The 23,742-nt window shown below is 55.5% G+C and overlaps 1 protein-coding gene across 5 annotated transcripts; it reads left to right on the top strand.

Annotated features, from left to right (window-relative positions):
* The first annotated feature begins 1,348 nt into the window (after nt 1-1,348).
* SELPLG (selectin P ligand) lies at nt 1,349-10,519 on the top strand. Of its 5 annotated transcripts, none has more exons than XM_014551901.2 (4): nt 1,351-1,477; nt 3,176-3,281; nt 6,149-6,259; nt 8,784-10,519. In XM_014551901.2, the coding sequence occupies exons 2-4, from the start codon at nt 3,227-3,229 to the stop codon at nt 10,016-10,018; spliced, it is 1,401 nt and encodes a 466-aa protein (XP_014407387.2). In that variant the 5' UTR covers nt 1,351-1,477; nt 3,176-3,226; the 3' UTR covers nt 10,019-10,519. The 5 variants fall into 5 exon arrangements, with proteins under 5 accessions (XP_006176225.2, XP_014407387.2, XP_014407389.2 ...); XM_032471507.1 differs by having other exon boundaries at nt 1,359-1,477; nt 3,109-3,281; XM_014551903.2 differs by lacking the exon at nt 6,149-6,259.
* The last annotated feature ends 13,223 nt before the right edge of the window (nt 10,520-23,742 follow it).

Raw genomic sequence — 23,742 nt, 5'->3', positions numbered from 1 at the left:
CTTGTCCTCTGCATCTTCACCTGTGTCAGCCTCACACCTGTGGGCTGGTGATGGGTTCTGGTTCAGGGTGAGCTGGGTTCCGGGGTGCTCACCGGGGCAGATCCTAGCAGAGGGACAGCCCTTCATTTAGTGTGCTTGTGACCCCAGGCTAGAAGCAACTTATCTGGAATGATTCTGATGGGGAGTGGCGCTCTTCCCTGGGTCAGTCCTTGAGAGTTTCTCAGTTCCCCCCACCCCCCGCCCCACTGGCCCTGAGGGCTGGCTATCCCCACACCTGCTGGGGAGGAGCGGGAAGCTCTGAGTCTCTCTTCCTCTCTGGGGACTTCAGTGTCCCTGTGTGTACAGACTGGATGAGTTCAGGGCCCCCTCCAGCTGCAGCTTCGTAAGGTGACCCAGGTGCTGTCATGTGAACACCCGCTGGGGCTCTGATTTCAGTTTTAAACAACCTGTGTGCACGGCAGGATGTGAACCTCTATTTGCCTGTGTCCTGAGCCCCACCTTGTGCAAAGCCACAGGCCAGACCCTGGGAGATGCCCCTTGAATTCATGGAGAATCTGTGCACCGCCAGGCCTCTCGCCTTGTTCCCGGGATGTCTTCCTGCTGCCCTGCCCACCCTGCTCTTCTGAAATACCACTTTCCCGTGGCAGAGTCTCCTGACAGCTCCCTCCCCAACCCAGGGCCCAGGGTTAGGGGCCCCTCCCAGGCTCTGTCCTATTGTCCTTTTTATGTGTTTACATTACTTGCTGGCTTCCCCACCAGGTGAGGAGCTACAGGAATTACCTGCCTTAGAATCTCAGAGCTGGGGGGTCAGAGTCGGCTAAATGAGGGAGAAATAAGACAAGCAGGACTCGCCCTCGTGGAATTTGAAGTCTGCCTCCCCAGAGAGGGTTCTGGAAGGCAGCGAAAAGGATCACTTGTGCACCCTAGAGAAACTGTTTAGATCACAAAAGAGTTGCTCCACTGGATTTGCAAAGCTCATGAAGGTCTGTGTTTTGTGACCCCCACCCCACCCCTCAGCCACTTCCTTCTTGGCCAAGAATCAAGAACCCTCCTCCTTCGCATCTGGTCACTCCATCCCTTCCAGGGTGGGGTCCCCTCTCACCCCGACTCTCTGTGGTCTTTCCAGGCTTGGGGCCCTCAACCCCCCCTCCCCAGAGACCATCCATGTGGTTCTAGGTGTTCTTGTAGTTACAGGAACTCAAGAGTGACCTTAGGCTCTGCGGGACTCTGTCTCTCACTACCCACCCAGTCTTAATCAATGTTGTCCCCGAAGCTGTCACAAACAAGGCGGTGTGGCCTATCACGTGGCCGTCTGAGTAACCACATTCTCGCTTCCTTCTTTGACACACAGCAGTTGGGGGTTGATGCAGTCTGAGCCCAGGGCACGGGTGCTGCCCAGGCTGGGTCACTGTCGCTAAAGCAGAGCAGTGCTTCTCCTGGGCCTGCGGGGCAGCTGTCGCATGCTCTGCTGAACACGGTGAGTACCAGCTTGCAAAACCGAAGGGAGAGGCTGGGTTGGAGTGGAGGAGTCTCAAGGGACCAGCGGGCCTGCCTGACAGCCGAGGGCAGGCTGGGGGCAGCTCCTGGGCAGGACCTGAGCTGCAGCTTCTAGAAAGGGCACCCCAAGGCTCTGGGCTCTCGGGATGGGGTCTGCCTGGAGTTTGTGGCCTTATCCACTGCCTCTTCCGCATCCTGCTTCCCTCAGCTTCCATCCCGCCCTTCCTGTCAGGCTGGCCAGCGGCTGCCGGCTTGGGGATTATTCTGAATTTAAAAAACTGGAGAAATCAGCAGTGTTTCCCTCAAAATCACCCTACTCCCTTCTTTCATGGGTGGGAAACCAAGGCCCAGAGAGGTGAAGGGATTTGCTCAGGCTGTGAATCCAGAAGTCTGTCATTTCCAAAGTTACTTTTTTTCCCCACATTTTTAGGAGATGGAGAGCGACACTTGTCCATAGCAAATTATTAAAATATACTATTGCTAGCAAAAGAGGAAATAATAATAATAGTAATTAGGATACTCTTATTAAGTTGTATCTGGGGTGCTTTAGGGGTGTAAAGGAGAACGGTGAGGGGCCGGTGGCAAAGCAGTGCCACTGTTCACGCCCACACCCACACCCACACCCATACGCACGCACGCACGCACGCACGCACGCACACACACACCCACCGCCATAGGCAAGGACCAGGAGGGGCTCCTGTCACCTGAAATTCTCTTTTCTCAGGAGGTGGTTCCCTGGGCCTGGGCAGGCCGCACCCTAAGGGCAGACACTCCCTCACCAGGCTTGGAGGGCAGACAGGGAGACTGAGACAGCAGAAGGCTCGGGGTGGGGGGGCCAGGCTGAGCGCCCCCTGGGAACTTGAGCCTTCAGAAGGCCGGGGAATCATCCGGGAACCCTGCAACCCCTTTTTACAGATGAGAAAACCAAGACTCAGAGGGGAGAAGCAGCTGCCCCTGGCCGCACGGCTGGGAGGTGGCTGGGCCTGGATTGCGGTGGTCCCATCTGGCCGCAGGACCCTCGTGGAACCCACAGAGAACTCAGGCCTCGGTCCCTCTGTTGCCTTTCTGAGCTGGAGCAGGGAGACGGCGGGGGTGGCCTCTGGCTGGAAGGAAGTAGGATTTTATAGGTCACACTGCTCGCCTCAGGACAAGGGAAAGATGAGGTGTTGGGGCAAGGAATAGTGACTTGATTCAGAGAGCCAGCAGACTGTGAAGATGGCCCACTGTTGTCCCAAAGACCCATCTTACCCGAGTTAGAACTCAGATTGTTACACTGAAAGGGGAGGGGGTGTGGCTGGTCGTTGCAAACTTCTTGGTGCCAAATCCTTTGTTCTCTCAGCTGTCGGCGTTGGTCTGGTCACCACGTTCCTATAAGCCTCCAACAAGACCAGTGTTGCCTTCTGTCCTGCACCGTTTTCTGTCTCTATGGATGGAGAAGTGTTACACCTTTAAAGGTCTGGCCTGGAGGCAGAGCCTTGAGAAAGGGCATTGTGTGCATTTCAGGCTCTAGGCGACATTCTTTGACAAAGGTGCAGAGCCAGCAGGACCAAGCCCAGACGACAGAGCCGAGGCATAGAGTCAGGACAGAGTCAGGCTTGTTCTCTGTTACAGGATGGCCGGGTACATCTGTGTGCGCGTGCGCGCGTGTGTATGCTGGTCCATCTGTCTGTCTACGCAGGTATCCTCAGAAAACCATCAGTTGTGAAACTAAAACCAGGTGCGAGGCTCCATGAATGCGTTTGTGAGAGTGCCTCACCTCCTCTGTACCAGGCCAGCAACATCAGGTAGGATAAGTGAGAGCTGGGTTTTTTCAGAAGGGGAGGCAAACAAAACAAAACAAAACAAAACAACTTAGATGTCACTATGGTTTGTGTCCGTGTAAAAGGGCCACAGAACATTAAACACGGATTATCTGCAGTGTTAAAATTTCATGGGGCGGGTGGTAATTAGGAAAGTAAAGTCTGAACAGGCTCCTTGATGGGGTCTGGGGTAACTGATGAGAAGAGGCTGGGAAGTACAGGATGACAAACGTGAGGCCGGGAGCCTGCAGACGGCGCGTGCTGTGCGGTCATGTGCTGGCTGCCCTGCCTCGCTCGTGTGTCCACTCCTGAGACGGGCCTATAATGAGTCCCCCAGGATAGCAGGCCTGTGGGGGCTGAGGATCCAGTGGAGACTCTGCCCTCCAAAAGCGTGTGGTCTGGTGGGGGCCATGGGACAGCCACAGTGCCTGCGCCTCAGTGGACCAGTATCGCGACAGACACCCACTAAGTGCCTGCCTGTCTGCTCAGCCCCGGACGTGTAGCGTGAGCCACAAGACTTCTGTGGTTTCTGTCCTTTTAGTCTTCATGGAAGGAAATGAATGTTTAGAACATTAACACTTAAAAAAAAAAAGGTTTAACCAACTGGAACAGCTAATCATGCCTGGGCAATCTGGGAAGGCTTCCTGGAGGAGGCAGTGTTTGCTCTGGCTCCAGAGAATGGCCTGGCCTTGTTCACTGGTGATAGGGAGCTGTGACTGTGAGGTGGGCTCTGGAGCCAGATCACCCAAGTTCAGGTTCCTGCTTCCTCTCTTACCGGCTGTGTAACTCCCGGTGCCAAGTGAGCTTCAGTTTCTCCATCTTTCACGTGGGATTAATACGAGGAGGTTGTGGGGCCCGAGTGAGCTAGAACCTCATGCGTAGCTCTTAGAACTGTGCCCAGCACGTCGTCTACACTTGAGACACGTGATTCCCAAACCAGGGGAGGCCCAGGCTGTGTATAGTGCCCAGGGCTTGGTTTCTCCCAGCCCCAGCTCTCTCTGACCAACAAGGCCAGAGGTGTGTCAAAGTTGTCCCAGGGTTGGCAATTTTTCAGGGACGTGGCCCTACATGCAGAATGACAGTGACAACAGCTGGCTTTTACCGAGCACTTCCTATGTGCTGAACACGCAACCTGGACCAGCTCCCTTCAACCCTCAACAACCCCAGGAAGGGTGGGCACTACTAGGGTCTTGTGTTCTAGGCCAGGAACCGGTGGCTCAGAGAGGTGTATTCAGTTGCCCAAGGTCACCCAGCTGGTAAGTGACAGAGCTGGGACTGGATCTGGTTTGATACTGGATTTGATCCTGAGTTGGGCAGGCAGGGCCTGTCTCTTTCGGTCCCCTCGCCCGTGCACAGTAAAGCCGATCTACTGACACGGCTTGGTGGTGGTGGAGGAAAGTGCGGCCTGTATTTTCAGGCACCGGACGAGGAGTCCAGGGCAGCTAGTGCTCAAAAGGCCCGAACTCCCTGGTGAATTTCAGCAAAGCATTTTTAACGGCTGGTTGAGCCAGGGGCATCCCAGGGCCTGTGATCAGCGTGTACACAATTCTTTGATTGGTTGATGGTAAGTTACCCGGGGCAATGCCACAGGGGTTAACATTACCCATCTTTCTTGAATCTGGTAGGGTTTTAGCATCTGGAAATCAACTCAGGAAATGTGCTACCGTTATCTGGGTACTTCAGAGAGGGAGGAGCTACAGCAGAGGGTGTCGGGGGAGAGGTCTGTCCGGGGAAGGCTGCACAGGGTCCTGCTCGGTTCCATGTCCAGTCCACCAGGACTCAGACCTGCACTGGGATCTGGGAGGACATCTGGGCCTCCGATGGATCTGCTCATCGACTTGGAGCCTTCCCCTCTCTGGAGGCTGTCCAAGCCCCACCCTGAGATTCTCGGTCTTTCGGATCCTGATTCTAAGCTCTTGCACACTGGGACTCCTGAGATTCCAGGTTCCGAATGGGAGGTCCCAAGCTTTGTGGAATCTTCCCTGGGCATCCTTCCTCTGTATCCCGGGGGCAGCCGCCACCGCACCGTCTGCGGAGCTAGGGTGTGGCCTCGGGCTGCTCACACCTCTGCCCGGGTTTGCGGTGACAGACAGGAAATGCTGACCTACTCGGTTAGGCCCCTCCTTCTCAGCCCCACCCACTCCGCTGCTGTGGTAACTCTTTTCCTGGAGGAGGGAGGAGGTGAAAGGCGGGGCCCGGAGGATGACTTCACCTCTCTGAGCCTTGCTTCCCTCATCAGTATAACGGGAACCGTCCCAGCCAGTGCTGGAGTGGAGACGAAGCAGTCCTCCCCCTACGATGGGGAGATAATGAAATAATCCACCCCCAGCAGGGGCTCTATAATGCATCGTTCGTTGCGGTGCAACACGTTTGTTGCAGCAGACATTAAAGTTGTAATCTACCTGCCCCACCCAGCGCTCGCCCTCCGCTCTGCTCCTCGTTACCTGTCTGGCTCCTTGGAGCCACGAGCCTGGTTTCTCCCTGTCACGTGGGCTGATGCCTGCCTAGCCGCAGCCTGGCTGGAGGCTGCCGGGTCCCTGGTCCCTTCCCCTCGAAGCCCCATGATAATGCAGGCACCAGGCACGCGGATTGCCTTAGACTGACGGGGATGAGGATTTCATGTGCTGACACTGGCTGTCCAGGCTGAGCTGGTCGCCCTAGACAGGCCCAGGCAGGGAGATCTGGGCTTTTCCAGTGGACCCTGTTATCATCTCCCAAAAAGGCAGGGAGGTCTCTGTTCTCACACAGGTCCCTGCAGCTTTCCTAACCTCCCACGGGGAAGGTAGGGAACTCACCATCTCTGTAGGCTCTCGGTGAGTCAGAGACCTCCCTCTCTTCTTCTCTGCCCACAGCCTCCTGCTGGATGCCAGGCTCAGGGACCTTCCCTGCAGCATCTCCATCCGGTCTCATCTTTGAGACAGTATGGCCCATTTCACAGATGAGGAAACTGAGGCTCAGAGAAGGTGAAGGGACCCGCTTGGGTTACGTGGCAGCTAAGTGGTCTCTCCTCCATCCCAGGCTGCCTCTGTGTGCAGGGGACCATGGGGATGGGCGCAGGGGGAGGGCCCACCTTGGGGAACACAACCTGGCCCCCTCCACAGTACCTTCCCAGCCTCCCAGCAGCAGAAAGCCAGCCCCTGACTCGCCCAGATGCCTCCCAGACCCAGGAACTGGTGCACTGGGTCTTCTGTTTCTGTTCCTCCCTCTCTACTTCCAGGAAGTGGCTGAGGGATCTGCCTTCCAAAAACCGAGAACTGCCCAAGTTCGGGTGGTGGGTGTGAGTCCTTTCACAATTATGCAATATTTCCTTGAGCTGGTGACTTCTTCCTAAATTTACCACCCCTAGGAAAGTGGGGCCAAGGTTCCCCCAAGTAGGAACACCACCCCCTGTGCACAGGTCTGCCTCCTGAAGGCAGGTTCAGAGACAGAGTGTGTTTGTGTGTGTGCATGCGTGTGTGTGTGACACATTTATTAAGCACCTACTGTGAGCCTGGAACTTTTGAATCCATCATCTCATTACATTCTCCCCACAGCCCTATGAGATAGGTGCTATTTGTTGTTCCCATTTTACAGATGAGAAAACAGAGGCTCTGAAAGGCAAAGATCTGGGTCAAGGTCATCCCACTTGTAAGGGACGGAGCTGGGACTCGAACATCCTTTTGTTAGCCCCCGCAATCTGTGCTCTCCACCCTGTGCCCCACATAGCAGAGGGGGCTGACCTTTCTGGGTGATGTGGCCTTCAGGGTCCTCCTTACTCTTACTCTGCCCTTGCTCTCCCCAACCACAGCCACAAACCCAGCAAGTGAAGCTCTCTTCTAAGCCTTTCCTCCTTCTGCCTCCTCAGCTAGGTCAGGCCTCTCTGCAAAGCCTTCCTGAGTCCTCACTGGCTTCGAATCCCATCTCTGCCATTCAGCAGCTGTGTGTCTTGGGGCAAGTTGCTCCACCTTTCTGAGCTTCATCCCTCCTCTGTAAAATGAGAATAACTGTGAGAGCTGGATGGATCTGGTGCAAATAAAAAGTTTGGTTTAAGAGAGCACTTTTAAATGTGATCAGACTGGCATTTCAGAAACCATCATAATTCTAGCTAACATGTGAAAGGTTAGATTGAGTTTGGAAGCTGAGGGGTCTGTGAGGGGGTTACAGTCAGTCAAGGGATGATGGGCAACTGCCCTCTGCTCCTAATTACATGAAATACAAGGGAAGGTACAGGAGATTATCCAGGCTCTGCCCCAGACACTGTGCCTGGAATCGCATACCGAAGGGAACTATGTCCTGGGAATCCAGGAATACCTGAATCCTGCCTCAGAACATGGCCATTGTCTACCACACGATTCTCAGATGCAAGGTTTCAAATTCCACAAACACCAGCCAGTGCCAGGGTGGGGTCGGGGGGGTGCGGAGTGTAAAGAGAGAGAGAGAACCAGAAGGCACGAATGTTCGCAAGGCCAAGAAGAAATGGGCCAGCAAAGGGAGAGGCACTGCCCTTTCCGGCCTCCTGGTTGGGAGGCTGAGAGGTAATATGAGGCTGGACAGTGGCCCTCCTGCCCACAGGCAAACGAGATGACTGTCAGCTTGCTGAGAGCAGGGCTGTTCGGAAAAGATCTGAGTTTTCTCCTGGCCCCAGATAGTGTGGTTGATGGCTCTGGGCCCTTGAGGACTTACGGGATACGTTTACTGAAAGAACCAACGTCGCTGCTCTTTGCTGGAGCTTGAGGTGGGAGCAGAGTGCTAAGGGTATCACCTCTTTTTATCCTCACAAGAGCCTCAAGATAGGTGCTGTCATCCCCATGGGGCAAGCAGGGACCCAGCCAAAGGGAACTGGACCAAGCGGAAACACCAAGAAAGGATTAGAGAACTGAGAATCTGGGGGACAGGCTGGGGCTGTGTGGGGTGGGAGCAAAGACAGGGAACGTGCAACAGAGGGACATGGAGGGAGGACTCAGCTTTGGCTCTAAGAGGCCTCGAAGGTCCCAATGAACAGCTTTATCCTGTGGCCCTGCAGCCTCCCAACTCTTGCTCGTGGACCTCACCAGTGGATAATATATGTAGACCCATCTGTTTATGACTTGTCTACAGGTGCCACTGTTCTCATGGCATATTATACACATATACAACAGTAGAAATTAAGAAGCAATGACATGAAAGTTAATACAATGAGACGATCTAACATTTTCTTTCTACATTCCAGTAGATGGTCTTGCCCACAAATGAAAGATTTTAATCAGAAAGGATAAGGAGGCAAATATAGTTTCTACACGCTATATAGAAGGAGTTGAAGCCCCCCCCCGATGGATTCCGTGATATTGATAAGTAATATTAGCTGCTGTTTGCTGAGGAGTCCACTGTGCACTGGGCATGTACTGGGTCAGGAGGGTACCCTGGACCAGATGTGCTCCCAGTGTGGCCATCCAGGGTCATGGTCGAGGGTGCTTGGCAGGCGCAGGGGTGCAGCCGTCCTGATGTCGCTCTGTCCATGTCCCCCTCCAGGTGCCATGTTTCTGCAACTCCTCCTGCTGCTGACCCTGCTGGGCCCTGGGAGCAGCCTGCAGCTAATCACCCACTCAGAGGTCGTGTGGGACTACGATGGGTCTGACTATTATTCACATGGCACAGACTTTCCAGGAGTGCTTGAAACCAGGACTGAGGACCCATCCCTGAGCCTCAAGCTTCTGAATGTGACGGGAACATCAGGACAGAGAGATTTTGCAGGGCCTGAAACATCTGAGTCTGCCACTCTGGGGGTGGCCACAAGGGACTCTGCTGTCCTGTATGCAGGTGCGGCAGCCACTGGGATTCTGAGCACAGAACTGGCCACGCAGGGAATTTTCATCACACGGGGCCCTCTGACCACAGAACCCCTCACTGTAACCCCTCCCATCACAGAGGGTCCATCCACAGAAGGAGTGCCATCCACAGAGTTGGCCACAGTGCAGGCCCTGTCCACAGGGCCAGCAGGCACATTGGCACCAACCACAGAACCTGCAGCCACCGAGGCTCTGTCCACGGGTCTGGCAAGTGTGGTGGCACTGACCACAGAACCTGCAGCCACCGAGGCTCTGACCACAGGGCCAGCAAGTATGGTGGCACCGACCACAGAACCTGCAGCCACCGAGGCTCTGACCACAGGGCCAGCAAGTATGGTGGCACTGACCACAGAACCTGCAGCCACTGAGGCTCTGTCCACGGGGACGGCAAGTACAGTGGCACTGACCACAGAACCTGCAGCCACTGAAGCTCTGACCACGGGGCTGGCAAGTATGGTGGCACCAACCACAGAACCTGCAGCCACCGATGCCCAGTCCACGGAGGCCCTGTCCACAGAATCCACTTCCACTGAGGCCCTGACCACAGAACACATAATTGTAAAGTCTCCGTCCAGAGCACCAACTGTGAGCCCCAGTCCCACAGAGGGCCCGCTGGACCACAACCCAGTGAAGCAGTGCCTGCTGGCCATCCTCATCCTGGCCCTGGTGGCCACCGTCTTCCTTGTGTGCACCGTGGTGCTGGCCATCCGCCTCTCCCGCAAGAACCACACATACCCTGTACGCAACTACTCCCCTACCGAGATGGTCTGCATCTCGTCCCTGCTGCCTGAGGGGGCCGAGGGGTCCACTGCCACGGCCAATGGGGGCCTGTCCAAGGCCAAGAGCCAGGGCCTGAAGGCGGAGACTGGGGAGGACCGCGAGGGGGATGACCTCACCCTCCACAGCTTCCTCCCTTAGCTGCCTGGGCTCCATGTTCCCCTCCTACCCCAATCCTGGAGGTGGGGATCTTTAGGGCAGGGAACCCTGGCCGCCCTCCGCAGGCCTGAGAGCAGCCAAAGTCCAGGAATCCAAGTGAGACTGGCAAACAGAACCTCCAGTGGAGAGTGGAGATGCCCCTCCACCTCTCTGTCTCCTGTCTGTTCTGGAATCCCTCTGATGGCCTCCCTCTGATGGCCTCCCACGCCTGTCCTTCCCCTCCCCCAACCCAGGAAGACTCAGAGTTCCCTGTCCCCAACCCCACCACCATTCTCTTCTGGTTGCCATGATCACCTCACAGGAAGGGGGCATTTTGGGGAGGAGAGCTTCCATCTGGTGCCAGAGTTACCCCCATCCTGCCCTCCCTCGATTTCCCCTATGGCCACGTTTCAGGATGGCCTCTATCTTTCATGGACATCTGCCCCGGCCCAGCCCCGGGGCCGGGAACAGCATAGATCCTCAATAAATATTCGGGGCACAGATGATGGCTGAGTAAATCCTTCAGGGCATTTCTTCAGAGGAGAGATTGGGGCAATGCAAGAGGGGTCGGGACAGGCAGCAGGGTCGTGGGGACAGAGCCAGGGAGAAGTGCAGGAACGTCTCCTCCTTCCCCCTGACCCTCTAGAACAAGGGTGACACCCAGGAAGATGTGTTCAGGGTGTTTTGGTGGGGGCGCTGGTGGGAGCAGGGCATACGCCGTGGGCTGGAGCAGCGGACCCTGGAGAAGGCCAGCTCCTGGGGGAGCAACAGGGGTTCACTTCCTCTTTGGCAATGATCAGAAAAGCCAGCTGGGGAGCTTATCACTGGGTTAGGGAGCCAAGGGCTGAAGGACTTGGAGGACATTTGAGCCGTCCCTCCAGGGTCTTGTTACCCTCTCTGTATGGGCAGGGATCAGGTCTCCGCACTCCCCCGAGGGCCTGCAGAGCCCCTCTGCTCCAGGATGCTGTGTGTGTGGGCACAGCTCTCTAATGGAAGTGGGCTACCCCTCTGTAGCCCTCTCTCCAAAGTGCAGGATTCAAGTCAGCAGCCGGGATGGTGGGTGCTCGAAGCAGCCACCAGGGGGCGCCCGCCACCAGCTCTTGGAGCAGCTGGCAGCCTGGCGCTTCCATCCGTCCAGTCTGGGGATGAGGGAGGGACCGTTCAGCCACGATTGCTCCCCAAGCCCACAGCGGTGCTGGTGTATAGTTGACAACTGGCCTCTTGCGTGGACTAGTGCCCAAGGGGTGATTTGTATAGCTTGCCAATTTCCCTGCTGTAAATATTCCCATGGCCGATTTTGAGCAACCAACCACTTATCTGTAGATGTTCCAGAAATGCAAATAATGCCAACAGCGTAGTTAATAGTAGGATGTAGTGAAATCACAAGGAACTGTTGAGTTTTGAGTATCGAGGGCCTTGGTTTTTAATATAACATAATTTAACTTTATGGAACAATTGACTCACAACTTTCTGAAAATTTGACAGTTGGCTCTCGGAGGCTGGTGTAGGCTGGTTCCTGCATCCCACTGTGCCCTGCCCCTGCATGGACCTCCCCTCGCCCGCGAGCATCACCCCCTGGATGGCCCGTCTCCACTGGGCACGAACACCTGCCACGTCTCCATGGAACCCCTCAAATGGCCTAGGAAGGAGGAACTAGGACTCTCCCCATTTTACAGAAGAGGAAACTGAGGTTCAGAAGTCACTTGTCCTGGGTCAGGCCTGAGGATCTGAGATTGGAACCCAGGCCTGAATCTGAAAGCCACGTTCTTACTAATAGGTCACGCTGTCCTTGAGATCACAGCGGGGTTCTAGGGGAACCCCATGCCCCTAATTCCCACCACTGCTGACCTGCCCTGGTGTTTGGAAGTCCCCCATCAGCCACCCTTTGTGGCTTCTGGTTGCTGAGGGAAGGCATTGGCACTTGAGAGGGTGAGAAAGTCGAACCCAGCTCCCTCCTTGCAGAGAGTGGGACACAGCAGAGCTGGGGCCCAGGACAGACAGGGATGGCTGAGAACAAGGAGCTGGCATTTACTGGGTGCTCAGTGCGTGCTCAGCCCCCTGCCAAACACTTTATCTGCCTAATCTCATTCCAGCCTCATGACAACGGATGTGGGGACATTGATTATCCCATTTTACTGCTGGGGACACTGACGTTTGGAAAGCTGGACTGGCGTCTCCAGCAGGTCGCACTGCTAAGAAACCAGACTCTGCTGACTTCAGCTCTGGCGGCAGGGAAGGAAGGAGGGTAGACAGGAAATGGGGGGCAGGGGGTGGCATGCTAAGTTTACCCTAGCCCCTTGTCCGTTTGGAGGTGGGCCGCCAGCCTTGCGGGTGTTTCATCCGGCAGCTGATCTGGGCACAGGCTCCCCAAACCCTCCCCCTCTATGTTCCACCCCCATCTGCCCCTCTGCCAAACCATATAACTCCGTGCCGGGTGGCGTGCTAGGTCCTGGAAATCCACCTGAGCTGGACAGGCCTGGTGATGCCCTTTGGGGCTCATGGTCTAGAGGGAGAGAGAGGTGAATCAAATGATCATGCAGAAAAATATCAGATTATGGCTGGGCCCAGAGCCCCAGAGGAGCGGTGCTCTGGGGTTGGGGAGGGCAGGCTCTGAGCATGCAGAGCGCGGCCAGGCTGTGGGGGTGGGATGGGGAGGAGTCAGGAAAGTGTCTGAGACTTGAAAGATGAATCTATTGACTTGAGAGGGTGGGTGTAGAGAGAAAAAATGCCCCAGCCATTGAGAACAGCGTGGAGAACGAAGTGCGGGGGGTGCGTTGCATATTGCCCAGGCACTGAGGACCAACAAGAGGGCCATTCACCTTAATGAGAGCAAGAGAATAGTGGCAGCCCTGTCCTGTGTACTGACCATGCCTTCACCCTCTGCTAAGCTCGCTGCCTGCATTTTCCCATTTATTCTCACGCCGTGACATAGGTCCCATTTGTAACCCCATTTTACAGATGAGCACATTGAGGCTCAGAGAGGTTCAGTGACTTGCCTAAGGCCACACAGCTTGAAAAATCACAGATCTGGGACTTTTAAACTCGGCTTTCTAGGGACACCAGCCACCAGAGACTGGCTCCTTGAGGAGGGGCTGGGAACTCCCCAGATTTCCAAGACTCAGAGCCACACCCTTGGCCTGACTTCCTATTAGCAATAGAGTCTTTCCTGGAGGCTGCTCTGTGTCCATGCCATCCCTCACTGGATGGGAGGCAGCCCCTGGGCCCTGCCCATCCTTGATGCCCATATAGTGCTGGAGGCTGGGGAGGAGGTGGTACTAGAGGGTGCCGTGGGGGCAGGGTATCACCTAATCTCTGGACTCAACTGTGGGACCTCTCTCCCAGGTCCTGATTTTCCCTTCTGTAAAGTGGGAATATCTGTATTAACTCCCTGCTGTAGGGATAGCTCCAAAGGGAAGAAAGCAGATCTAAGGTGGGGAGGCTCGCGGATGACGTGGTGGGCAGTGAGGCACCCACCAGGCACCATAAGACGGCAGCTTGGGAGAGAGAGAAGGTCTGGGGCTGTGGGGACGTCTGCTCAGAGGTGGGACTGAAGCCCTGGGTAGGGATGGGACTTACCAGAAGAGGGCGTGCGAGTGATTTCCAATGTGGAGGCAAAGATGCTCTCAGTCCCCAAAAGGTGGGCGTCTTCACACCCGTGGGGGGAGAAGACATGACAAACGGGTCCTGTGTGAGCGGTCCTTTCCAGTGCATTTCACCAGATGTAGTTCAGCTGCATCTAGAGACAGTTAACAAAGGATCAGACCCCTGTGGGGGACGTGTCGGGTGATTTCAGGGTCCAAACGTGATGGGTTTGGAGGCCATGAGTGCTGCCCACCTGCTCTGCCCTCCCCCAGCGGTAGAGATGGGCAGTGTCCCCACTGCTGGGCTCTTGAGGGCACCGTCTGCTCAGCTCAGTCTCTCCCTCTGTACTCATTCCACACGCGGTCCCCACACATGGGAGGGTGCGTGCTCACAGGCAGGAATTATGGCTTGGCCCCTAGTCCGATCCTGGCTCCTGGCACGGAGCAGGTGACTGGGAAATGCTTGCGGAATATTCCACCATCTGGAAATAGGTAAAGAAGAGTAAGGTGGCCCCAGTTGTCTGATCAACAGAATGTTATTCAGCACCTGAAGATGATGTTTTTGAGCAGGAACGTGGGAAGATGCCCATGATGTAATGTTCAGTGGACGCTGAGCCTCAGTTTCCTCCTCTGCGGAATGGGATAATGGTCGCATCACATCATGGGGGTGGCGGAAGGCTTCAGGAGACAAGGTACAGAAAGCACAGAGCCCCGTGCCTGGCCCAGGGTTAGTGCTTAGTGGAATCGTAGCTGTGGGATTGTCAAATGTAGAAAAAAAAAAAAAATGGCGGGACGTACACCAGATTGTTCAGAGAGATTAGCCACTGAGTATGGAATTATAGGTGAATTTTATTTGCTTCCTTCAAATTTCCTGTGTTTAACTAGTATTTTTCAGTGGACAGAACAAAACCGTAAGTGTTAGGAAGTCCCAGGCCTTTGCAGGTGGTGAGTAAAACACTGTCCTTTAGCTGCTAACATCCACACAGGAAGACTCTGAGCCAGTCACCTGGGGGTGACTTTGCCCCCCAGGGGACATCTGGCAATGTCAGGAGGTACTTTTGATTGTCAGTGCTTAAGGGAGCATGGCTGGCATCTGGCAGGTGGTCAGGAACCCTGCTAACCATCCTGCAGAGAACAGGACAGCCCCCATCCTCCCCGCCAACCCCAGCAAAGAAGTGTCTGGTCCAAACATCTGTGGTGCCGAGATGGAGAAACCTTGCTTTTCCCCGTCAGCAGTGAGAGAGCCATGGAGCTCCCCTTCCTAGAGGTGTTTGGAAACGCAGTGGGGCCTCTGTGTGGTGTGAACTTGGTTGTCAAGCGTCCTGCTGGGGGCTGGAAGGCTAAAGCCATAGCTGCCCTGCCTTTTGCCCCCAGGGGGCCTGCAGGGCTGGCGCCCCAGCGCTTGGCAGAATAAGGCTGCTGTCCCCGAGTGTGCAGGGGGACAGCCCTGGAGCTGCTTTTCCCAGCAAAGGAGAGAGGAATGGGCTCCGGGCAGGAGATGGGACATCAAAGGGGCAAAGACACAGTTCTTTTTCCAGGCACGTGAACCCTGCCGGGGGAGCACGGTCCCCGTCTGCCTCAGCACTGCTTCTGGGCTGACCCCTCCCCGGGGGCAGTCCTTCCAAGAGACCTTGTTCTTCTGCCTCATGTCTGGCCTCTGGGCCCCCTAGAGGGACAGGCGTCAAGTGATTTCCCCCAGAGTTTCAGTGGCCCCTCAGCAAATCGCTGAATACAAATGCAGGACAGTGGGGTCCCCTAATCCAGCCAGCTGAAGCTTCTGGAACCCCTGCCTTGCTTAGACCCCCATCCCACCTCTTGACAAACGTGTTGGTTGGATGAGTGCAGGACAGCTCCTGTGACCTCTCACTCTCGCTCTGCTCGGGCCCCATGAGCCTTCGTGCTCTTTCTTCCTCACATGCGCCTGCCTCGGGACCTTTGCACTTGCTGTTCCTCTGCCTGGTCTCTGCTTCCCAGATGTTTGCGCGGCTGGCATCTTCTCATCCTTTACATCTCAGCTTGAATGTCACCTCCTCAGAGGGCCCCTCTCTGCAGCCCTGCCCCCAGTTTTTCTTTAGGACAGTTTCCTTTTCCTGGTCAAGGACTGGTGACCATCTGGAGTGATGCTGTTGATATAGGACTTTCACTGTGTGAGGGCGGGGCCTCTGTCCCTGGCATTCAATCTCTCCTTTCACTACACAGCGCCCGGCGCAGAGTAGGGGTTCAGGAAATATTTACTGAATGAAGAAACTCGCAAGGGAGGTTGGCAAGGGCGTGAGGATGCAGGCAAAGCGATGGGACTGGCAAAAATCTAAGTGCCAAAGGCAGAGATCAAGGGAGCCTCAGGTTTAAGGCTTAGAGTCAGGCGGACCTGGTTCGAATCCCCGCTCTCCTGCTTACTAGTTGCAAGACATTGGGCAGCTCTGATCTCTGGGAGGCCCAGCTGCCACCCCTGTGAAATGGGGAGAGAAGTCCTTGCTGTTCAGGATCGCTGTGACATGCCTGACACATGGCAGGCGCCCAGCTAGATAGTCCCTGGCCACCGGGCAGGTGTGGACCCTATGAGGGGCACTGTGGGGTGGGGGCCCCCTTGTCCCCCCCAAGCCTGGAAGCGTTGCCTCTGTGGTTTGGGGAGCAAACCCCCACCCTGCTAAGCTCACCGTCTTTTGGCCTAAAATTAGCTCACAAATTCCTTGGCTGCCTGGCCGGTGCTTCCAACCGACAATTCAAACCAGATGTTTCCAGCTGTTGGGGCCCATCCCCCTGGCCAGAGCCTGCGTGTGTCCCGGGGAGGTCTGAGCCCAGGGGATGTCAATCTGCTACAGGCACTTGGGGGGCCCCGGCGGCGGGGTGGGTGCTGGGGAAGCGAGCTTGGGCCTGCAGGATCACCCCTCCAAGGATGAGGGGCCCTTGCTGGCTGACCTGCTGGCGGGTGGGGGCTGGGGTGGGTAACTGCTCAGCTCTTTTCTGTCCAGTAGCTTTATGGAGTGCCTACTGTATGCCAGGCCTCTGTGTTCACCCATGTCCAGATGGTATGAGAAAAATTCTCAGTCCGAGGTGCCATGTGTGTCTCTGTGGTTATTGTTAGCGTGTGTATTTAGTGCCAGGTAGCAAGACTCATTACATTTTCACAATAACCCAGGGAAGCAGGTGTTACTATTGCCCCCATTTTACAGACAAGGAAACCAAGGCTCAGAGTCAGGGAGTAATTTAGCCCAAGGTTGAAAGCAGCAGAAGCCAGAGGTCCCTGAAGGGCAGGTGGTCCTCGCTCCCTTGGGGTGGGTTTTGCCTCCTCTCTGTCACCCCTACATGGCCCTTTCCCCCCTGGTGGGTGGATCTGGGGGTTGTGGAAGACCCTCTCGTGAGGCTGTCCCTGGGCCCAGGTGCAGAAGGCTGACTCATGGCAGGTGCCAGGAAAAGGTGGGTCTTCAGGTGCCTCTGGGAGGCAAGCTTCTGGTCCCAGCTGAGCCGGAAGCCAGTGGCCAGGGGAGCACTGGGGATCTGTGTGGGCTTCGAGGGGCCCTTACGTGCAGCCCCTTCCACTCCCCAGAGACGGGACCCTGAGCCCTCTCTTGGTGAGGGTCCTTGACAGAAAGGGTACGTGTGTGTATGGCATCGGGGATAAAGGGTAGAGGGGCTTGATGCAGGGAGAGAAGAAGAATGGGGAAGGGTTTTGACCTACAGGGATCATGGTTGGCCTTTGCTCATTGTGAGAACCAAATCCCTGGCAAATGTCTGCAGAGGCCCAGCATGATGTGGTCCTGGTGCCCCTGACCTCACTTCCCCCCACTAGCCCCCTTGCTCTCTCTGCTCCAGCCACACCAGACAATTTTCTACGACTTGAAAGTGCCAGGCAACCCCCCCCCCACCGCCCACCTCAGGACCTTTGCACGTGCTCTTCCCTCTGCCTGGACCGCTCTTTATCTGATCATCTGCCTGACTCTGTCTCTCACATCCTTCAGGTCTTTGCTTGAACGTCACCCTAACCCTGCTTTATTTTCCTTCGGACTCCTTGCCACCATCTGCCGTACTGTATATAATTACTAAGTTATCGTCTTAATCATCTTCCTGTCCCACTAGAATGAAAGCTCCAGGAGGACAGGGTTTTTCATCCATGTTGTTCTCTTCTGTCGCCCCCGTGCTTAGAAGGTGTCTGGCACATGGTATGTGTTCAATAAGTATTTGTTGCCAGAGAGAAGGGTGAAAGGGAAGGGAAGGGTGGGAAGGGAAGGGTGGGAAGGGAGAAAGGCAGGAGGGAGGGGAGAAGAGGAAAGATGGGAGAGGGAGGGAAGATGGGACAGAGGGTCCTAGTGTAAAGTGAGGGGGCGGAGAGCAGGAGACACATGAGATGATGTACTGAATGTCTGGGTGACTCAGGGGCCCTGAAGTCCAGCTCCAAGCCCTCCCCACTTCCCCCCTCTGCTCAGACAGGCGGGGCCCCCCTCCATTTCCAACCGTGCTGCAAAGGAAGTTCAGAAGCATCATCTCAACTCCTTCTCATGATGGTGGGGGCCGCGGGGTAGGCAGTGGGGGCTCCTGGGCAGCGGCTGGCCCCGAGGACACTGGTGGGCAGCTGGCGGAGCGGGAGAGCAGGGCCAGGTCTGCAGCGCGGTGCGTGTTTACATTCCTGCCCTCGGAGATGGCTTCCACTTGGGGTGCACGGGGCCTTAACGTAATGTACTGTAAATGTTTACAAGGCAGCATGCAGCTGGCCCGGCCACCACGGCCACAGGAAGCCAGGGGTCCTACCGGTTCTGGTGCCCCCCTCCCGTAAAAAGAGGAATGCAGGGTTCTTAATATTTTTTTAGGAGACATAGGTAATTAGGTTATTTACTTATGTATTTTAACGGAGGGGCTGGGGATTGAGCCCAGGACCTCATGCACGCTAAGCACGTGCTCTGCCATTAAGCTCTGTCCTCGCCTCCGGGGTTCTTAATTTCTTAAGAAAACTTTTAGTTGCATCACAACCCACGTAAAGCACAACCACTTTAAAGCGTGCAGCCTGACTTTTCTCTACGCACACACCCACGTGACCGCCCCCCCAGAGAGCGTACATCTCCCGCCCCAGAAGTCTCCCTTGTGACCCCTTCCAGCCGATACCCCACAAGGGTAACTGCTTTTCTGACTTCTGGCGCCAGAGCTTAATTTTTGCCTTTGGTCTAGAACTTCCTATAAATGGAATCATCCAGCCTAGGTTCTGCTGGGTCTATTTCTTTTGCTCGGCAGCGTGTCTGTGAGATTCATCCAAATCGTCCGCCTCCCAGCCCTTCCTTCTGGACGGGGTGGGGACGCGTCCGCTGCGTGGACGTACCGCAGTCTGTTCATATATGCTTCTGCTGGTGGCCCTTGGGGTGGTTGCCGGTGTTTCTGCTGTGATGGATAAAGTGACTGTGGACATTTCTGTCCTGTGGGGAAGTCTGTTTTCATTTCTCCTGGGGAAACACCGCGGGGAGAGACTGCTGTCTCATCCAGGAAGCGCATGGTTAACTCACTGAGCCTGCCAGACTGTTTTCTAAAGTGGTTGCGCTATTTTTCTCTCCCCTCCATGAGGGGCTGTTGGCTGGAAAATTCACTTAGAAGCACAGAGCGGCAGAGCTCAGAGGAGACTCCTCTGGCCCTTCCTAAAGCAGGAAGGGAAACTGAGGCTCGGGTCACACCTTGTGAGGCACAGAGCCAGGAGCTAAGGCAGGTTTCCTGGTTTCCAAGCTCTAATGACTCCCTGGGGAGAATGCATCAACACACCGTCTGCTTTCCCTGGAAGAGGCTTCATGTCAAGCCCTTTCCCACTGCAGGGCCTTTGCACTTGCTGTCTGTTTCCTTGGCCCAGGAAGCTGTTCGTCCTGCTCCTTGAGTGCCTGGTTCCTCTTATCCTGCAGATGTCAGACCTGCCACCTCTTCCGGAAGGCCGTCTCTGACCACAGTGGCTAAAATAGCTGCCCCTGCCCCTTTCCAAGCTTCCTGTCCCCTCAGCCTTTTTATCTCCCTGGTAGCATTTTACAGGGTTGGGTTGTTTTCCTGCATTGCCAGGTGACTTGCTTCTCATCTGTCTCCCCTGCTAGGAGCTCCCTGGGGCTGAGGTCTGTCTTCTTCCTAGGTAAGTGCTGGTGCAGAGGAAAATCATGTCAGTGACTCCCCTCGCTGGGCCTCAGTCTCCCCATCTGTGATATGGGCAGATTGGACTAGCGTCATTCAGCCAGTAGAGAGGCATTTCCTGAGCACCTGCCATGTTCCAGGCACTGGTGCTGGGGATGCAGTGACAGAAAAAGCCCTCATTCCAGACCTGAGAAGCTGACAGTCTAGAGACACGTGGGAACAGGACCTACAGGCTAGCGTAATCAGCACTCTGGGTGGGGAGCCGGGGGTGCAGGAATATGAGGGATACTGCTATTCTCTCTCAGCAAAGGTTGGGGTTCAGGGAGGGCTTCCTGGAGGTGGTGATGATAAGAGATGCAAGCAGGTGGTCAGGCAAGGGGGCACTTGGAGGACAGTACTTCCAGTGGACGGAAGAGCCCGAGCGAAGGTGTGTTAGTATCTGTGTCATTCACAGCTCTCGGGACCCTGCATAGTTCCGGGCACAGGGAGGGGCTCAGTAAAGTCGGGGAGGTTGGTTTCATGGCACATCTGGGCCCCGCCTGCCCAGAGATGCCCACTCTGCCGCCTTGGGGCGTCTGCTCCACGGTGTCCCTCTGTCCGCGGTGTCCCTCTGCCGGCCAGGCCTGCGCTGGGCTGGGGCCGCGGCCCAGGCCTCTCCAGCCACATGAAAGGCTTGGGATATTTTTGCCCAGAGGACAGGCCCCAGTGGCCTCAGGGGTTGTGTAATTAGAAGTGGTTCTGAGCCCACGAGAGACTGGAGCTGGGGGCTGCGGTGGGCCAGGCAGCCCATTCCAGGCCCAACCGGGGAGGACCCTGGCAGAGACTCAAGTCAGGGTCAGGTTTTCCTCCCCATCTCCCTGCCTCCTTGGCCAAGGCTACCCAGCAGGGCGGAGGTCACAGCTACTAATTGCATGGTGGGCACAGGGTGGGGTCTCTAAATCACTTCGAGTCGGTGCAGAGGACCCATTGCTCTCTGCCTCTGAAATTACAGGTTGCTAGCGAGTGGCCGGGCCTGCTCCATACCACAGGCCTGCCCGTGCCCCTCAGAGCCGTGGCGGTGTGGGCCGTGGGGATCACCCTGGGCCAAGCCCCACAGCATGTCCTGGAGCTGGAGAATGTGGAATGGGAGGCCCTCAGGACGGATGATGAGTGGCTGGAGCCTGGGAATGAGAGAGTGGAGGGCAGAGTAGTCATTGACATGGCAACAAGCATTTACGGAGCCCCTACGGTGCTCCAGGCACTGTCCGAGATGCTGGAGCTGCAGCAGAGCACAAAACAGGCCAAGTTCCCCGCAAACCTGGTTTATCGACTTTTACTCAGTAATAATCTTCAGGAACTGCTCTGAAGGTGCTGGGGTCCTGTCTACCTCAGGGCCTTTGCACGTACTGTTCTCACTGCTAGGAATCCTCTTACATCCTTGCCTTCCTAAATACCTCCTCCTTATCTTCATGAGGAACTCCACTTTCCCTTCCTTGTGGAGGCCCTCATGAGCTCCGGGACCAGACTAATCTCCCAGACTGGCCTCCCACAGCCTGGGAAATGCCTCATCCCAACTCTTAGCCCAGTTTGCAGTTAGATATTCATTTCTTTGTTTACTTGCTTATTGCAGGCCTCCTCTCTCTGTGCCAGTGTTTGCTCATCACTGTCTCCCAGGACCTGAACCTGGGCTGGGTGTAAAGTAAATGCTCCAGAAATGTTTGTAAAATGAATAAAATTTAGAATGTTGGAGCATTGGAATATTAGTGCTGGCAGGCTTGTGGTGGGCATTTAGACCAACCCCATATTTAGCTGCAGCCCAGAGAGGGGCAGAGATTTGCCCAGCCACCCACTGTTGATGTGTGAATGGGGGCTGGAACTCAAGGACCCTTTTTTCTCCCATCTATAACAGATATTTTTGTTGTTCTGTGCTCAGATTGTGGGTTGGGGTGTTTGGCCTCAGGAGACTCTCTCTCTGTGTGTGTGTGTGTGTGTGTGTGTGTGTGTGTGTGTGTGTGTGTGTGTGTGTGTGTAAGACATGGTCTGAAAACCTTTAACAGGGCCACTGGCCTGGCAATTTCATTTCCAGATCAGACACAGGGGCCGGAGGCTTCTGATCCCCAACACCCTGTTGGATCCTGAGTAGGTCACGCTGCCGTGAACCTCAGTTTTCACATCTGTCAAATGGGCTTTGCTCACCCATTCACTTCTTTCTCCCCAAGCACTTATGGAACCCCACTGGGTTTGAGGATCCGAGACAGGCTCTATGTTGGGAGGAAAACCCAGTGCTTTGGAGGGTGGAGGATTCCAGCCAGATCTACGAGGAACAAATAATAATATTCAACCGCGGTGTGCGAGACAGAATGACCCCTCTCCCAAAGATGCCCACGTCCTAATCCCTGGAACTATGAATACATCACCTTACCTGGCAGAAGGGATTTGCAGGTGTGATTAAGTTAAGGCTCTCAGGTGGGGAGCTGGTCCCAGATTATCCAGGTGAGCCCAATGCCATGCCAAGGGTCCTTAAAAGTGGAAGAGGGATTAGAAGAGTGAACCAGAGAGATGGCATCGTGGAAGGACTCAGCCCCTGCAGCTGGCTCTGAAGGTGCAAGAAGAGGCCTGTGAGCTGAGGAATGCAGGCAGCTTCTAGAAGCTTGAAAAGGCAGCGATGATAAAAACTATAAGATGATAAGGGTTTTGTTTTGTTTTGTTTTGTTAATGGAGGTACTGGGCATTGAACCATGCCAAGCACGTGCTCTACCACTGAGCTATGCCCCTCCCACCCCACCCCACCCTACCCCTGTGTGTTGTTTTAAGCCACTAAGTTTTCAGTACTTTGTTACAGCAGCAGGCGGAAACTCATACTTTGGCATCTGGCCACTGCTTTTATATTGACCAGCACGGTCACCTGCCCTGGCTCCACTGATTCTCCCCAGCAGCCTGATGAACAGAAGAAATTCTGTCCTTGTTTTACAGGTCATGAAGCAGAGGCTCCGTTGGGGGCAGGACCTGGTGAAGCTGGGATTTGAACCCAGGTCTGTCTGCCTCTAGGTCTGGGGCTCCTTGTGGGGGTTGCTCTGGCCCCAAAGGAGGAACACAGAACAGAACCCCACCTTAGGCTGGGACCTCTGGGCCACCGTGCTGGGAGAAGTCCCTGTTCAGGTTGGCTGTGCCCCTGCTCCTTGATTCCCCAAAGCCTTCAGACTGTTGGGGCAGGGGTTTCTGCCCCAGCGGCGGGCTCTGGGGCAGGTCTGGCCGCTCCTGCCGCCTGCTGTCTGGTCCGAGGCAGGGTAGGTGGGGCTGGGACACCCCCTGGCCATCTTGAAGTGGGCTCTTCTGCTACAATATGTCTGTGGGGGGCCACTTGCTCCTGGGGGCATGTGTGTGCATAAGTGTGTGTGTGTCCATTGGTAGATGGTCCCCTGTTCCCTTAGGATGCAAGGTTTGGGGTGATCTCAGGAGAAGAGGGGAAATCCTCTGGTTTTATTTTCCAAGCTGCCCCCTCTTTTGGGAGATGAGTAGGGACTGCTGGGACCATTGAAGGGAACAGCTACAACCTAAGGCCCTGGTCCCTAAAGGTGGGGTATGGTCTGGTCCTTTGTGCACTCCCCCTGCTCTGAACCTTCACTGGCTCCCTATGGCCTTCTGGATGAATGCCATTCTGAGACTTTAGCCTGGCTCCCATGACCTTTCCCATCTTCATCATCTGCTCCTCCTTCTTGTCCACCTCGTGCTCCAGCCCAGTTTAATTACAGCCGCTTGTCCGTGTGTGGCATTCCCAGCCACCCTGCCTTTACTAACCACGCTGGTCCTTCCTCTGGGATGCCTTTCCTGGGTCTCCTCTTGTTGGGACTCTGCTCATCTACAGCCACGTCCTCTAGCATGACTCCCCTGCCTCTTTCTCTCAGTGGACCCCTCTCCATCCTGGGGGTTCCCCCAGCCCTTGGCCTGGCCTCTCTCCTGCCACAGACCTGTTTCTGTTTTGTAAAAAGGTAATTTACACATGTGTAAATTACTTCTCCTTGGAAGTCTGCAACCTCCTTGAGGGCTGGGCTGTGTCTGATTCACCTCTGCAACCAG

The sequence above is a fragment of the Camelus ferus genome, chromosome 32 (genome assembly GCF_009834535.1).
Source record: "Camelus ferus isolate YT-003-E chromosome 32, BCGSAC_Cfer_1.0, whole genome shotgun sequence".
NCBI lineage: Eukaryota > Metazoa > Chordata > Mammalia > Artiodactyla > Camelidae > Camelus > Camelus ferus.
Note: the sequence above shows the minus strand (reverse complement) of the source record. Positions and strands in the feature narration are given on the sequence as shown.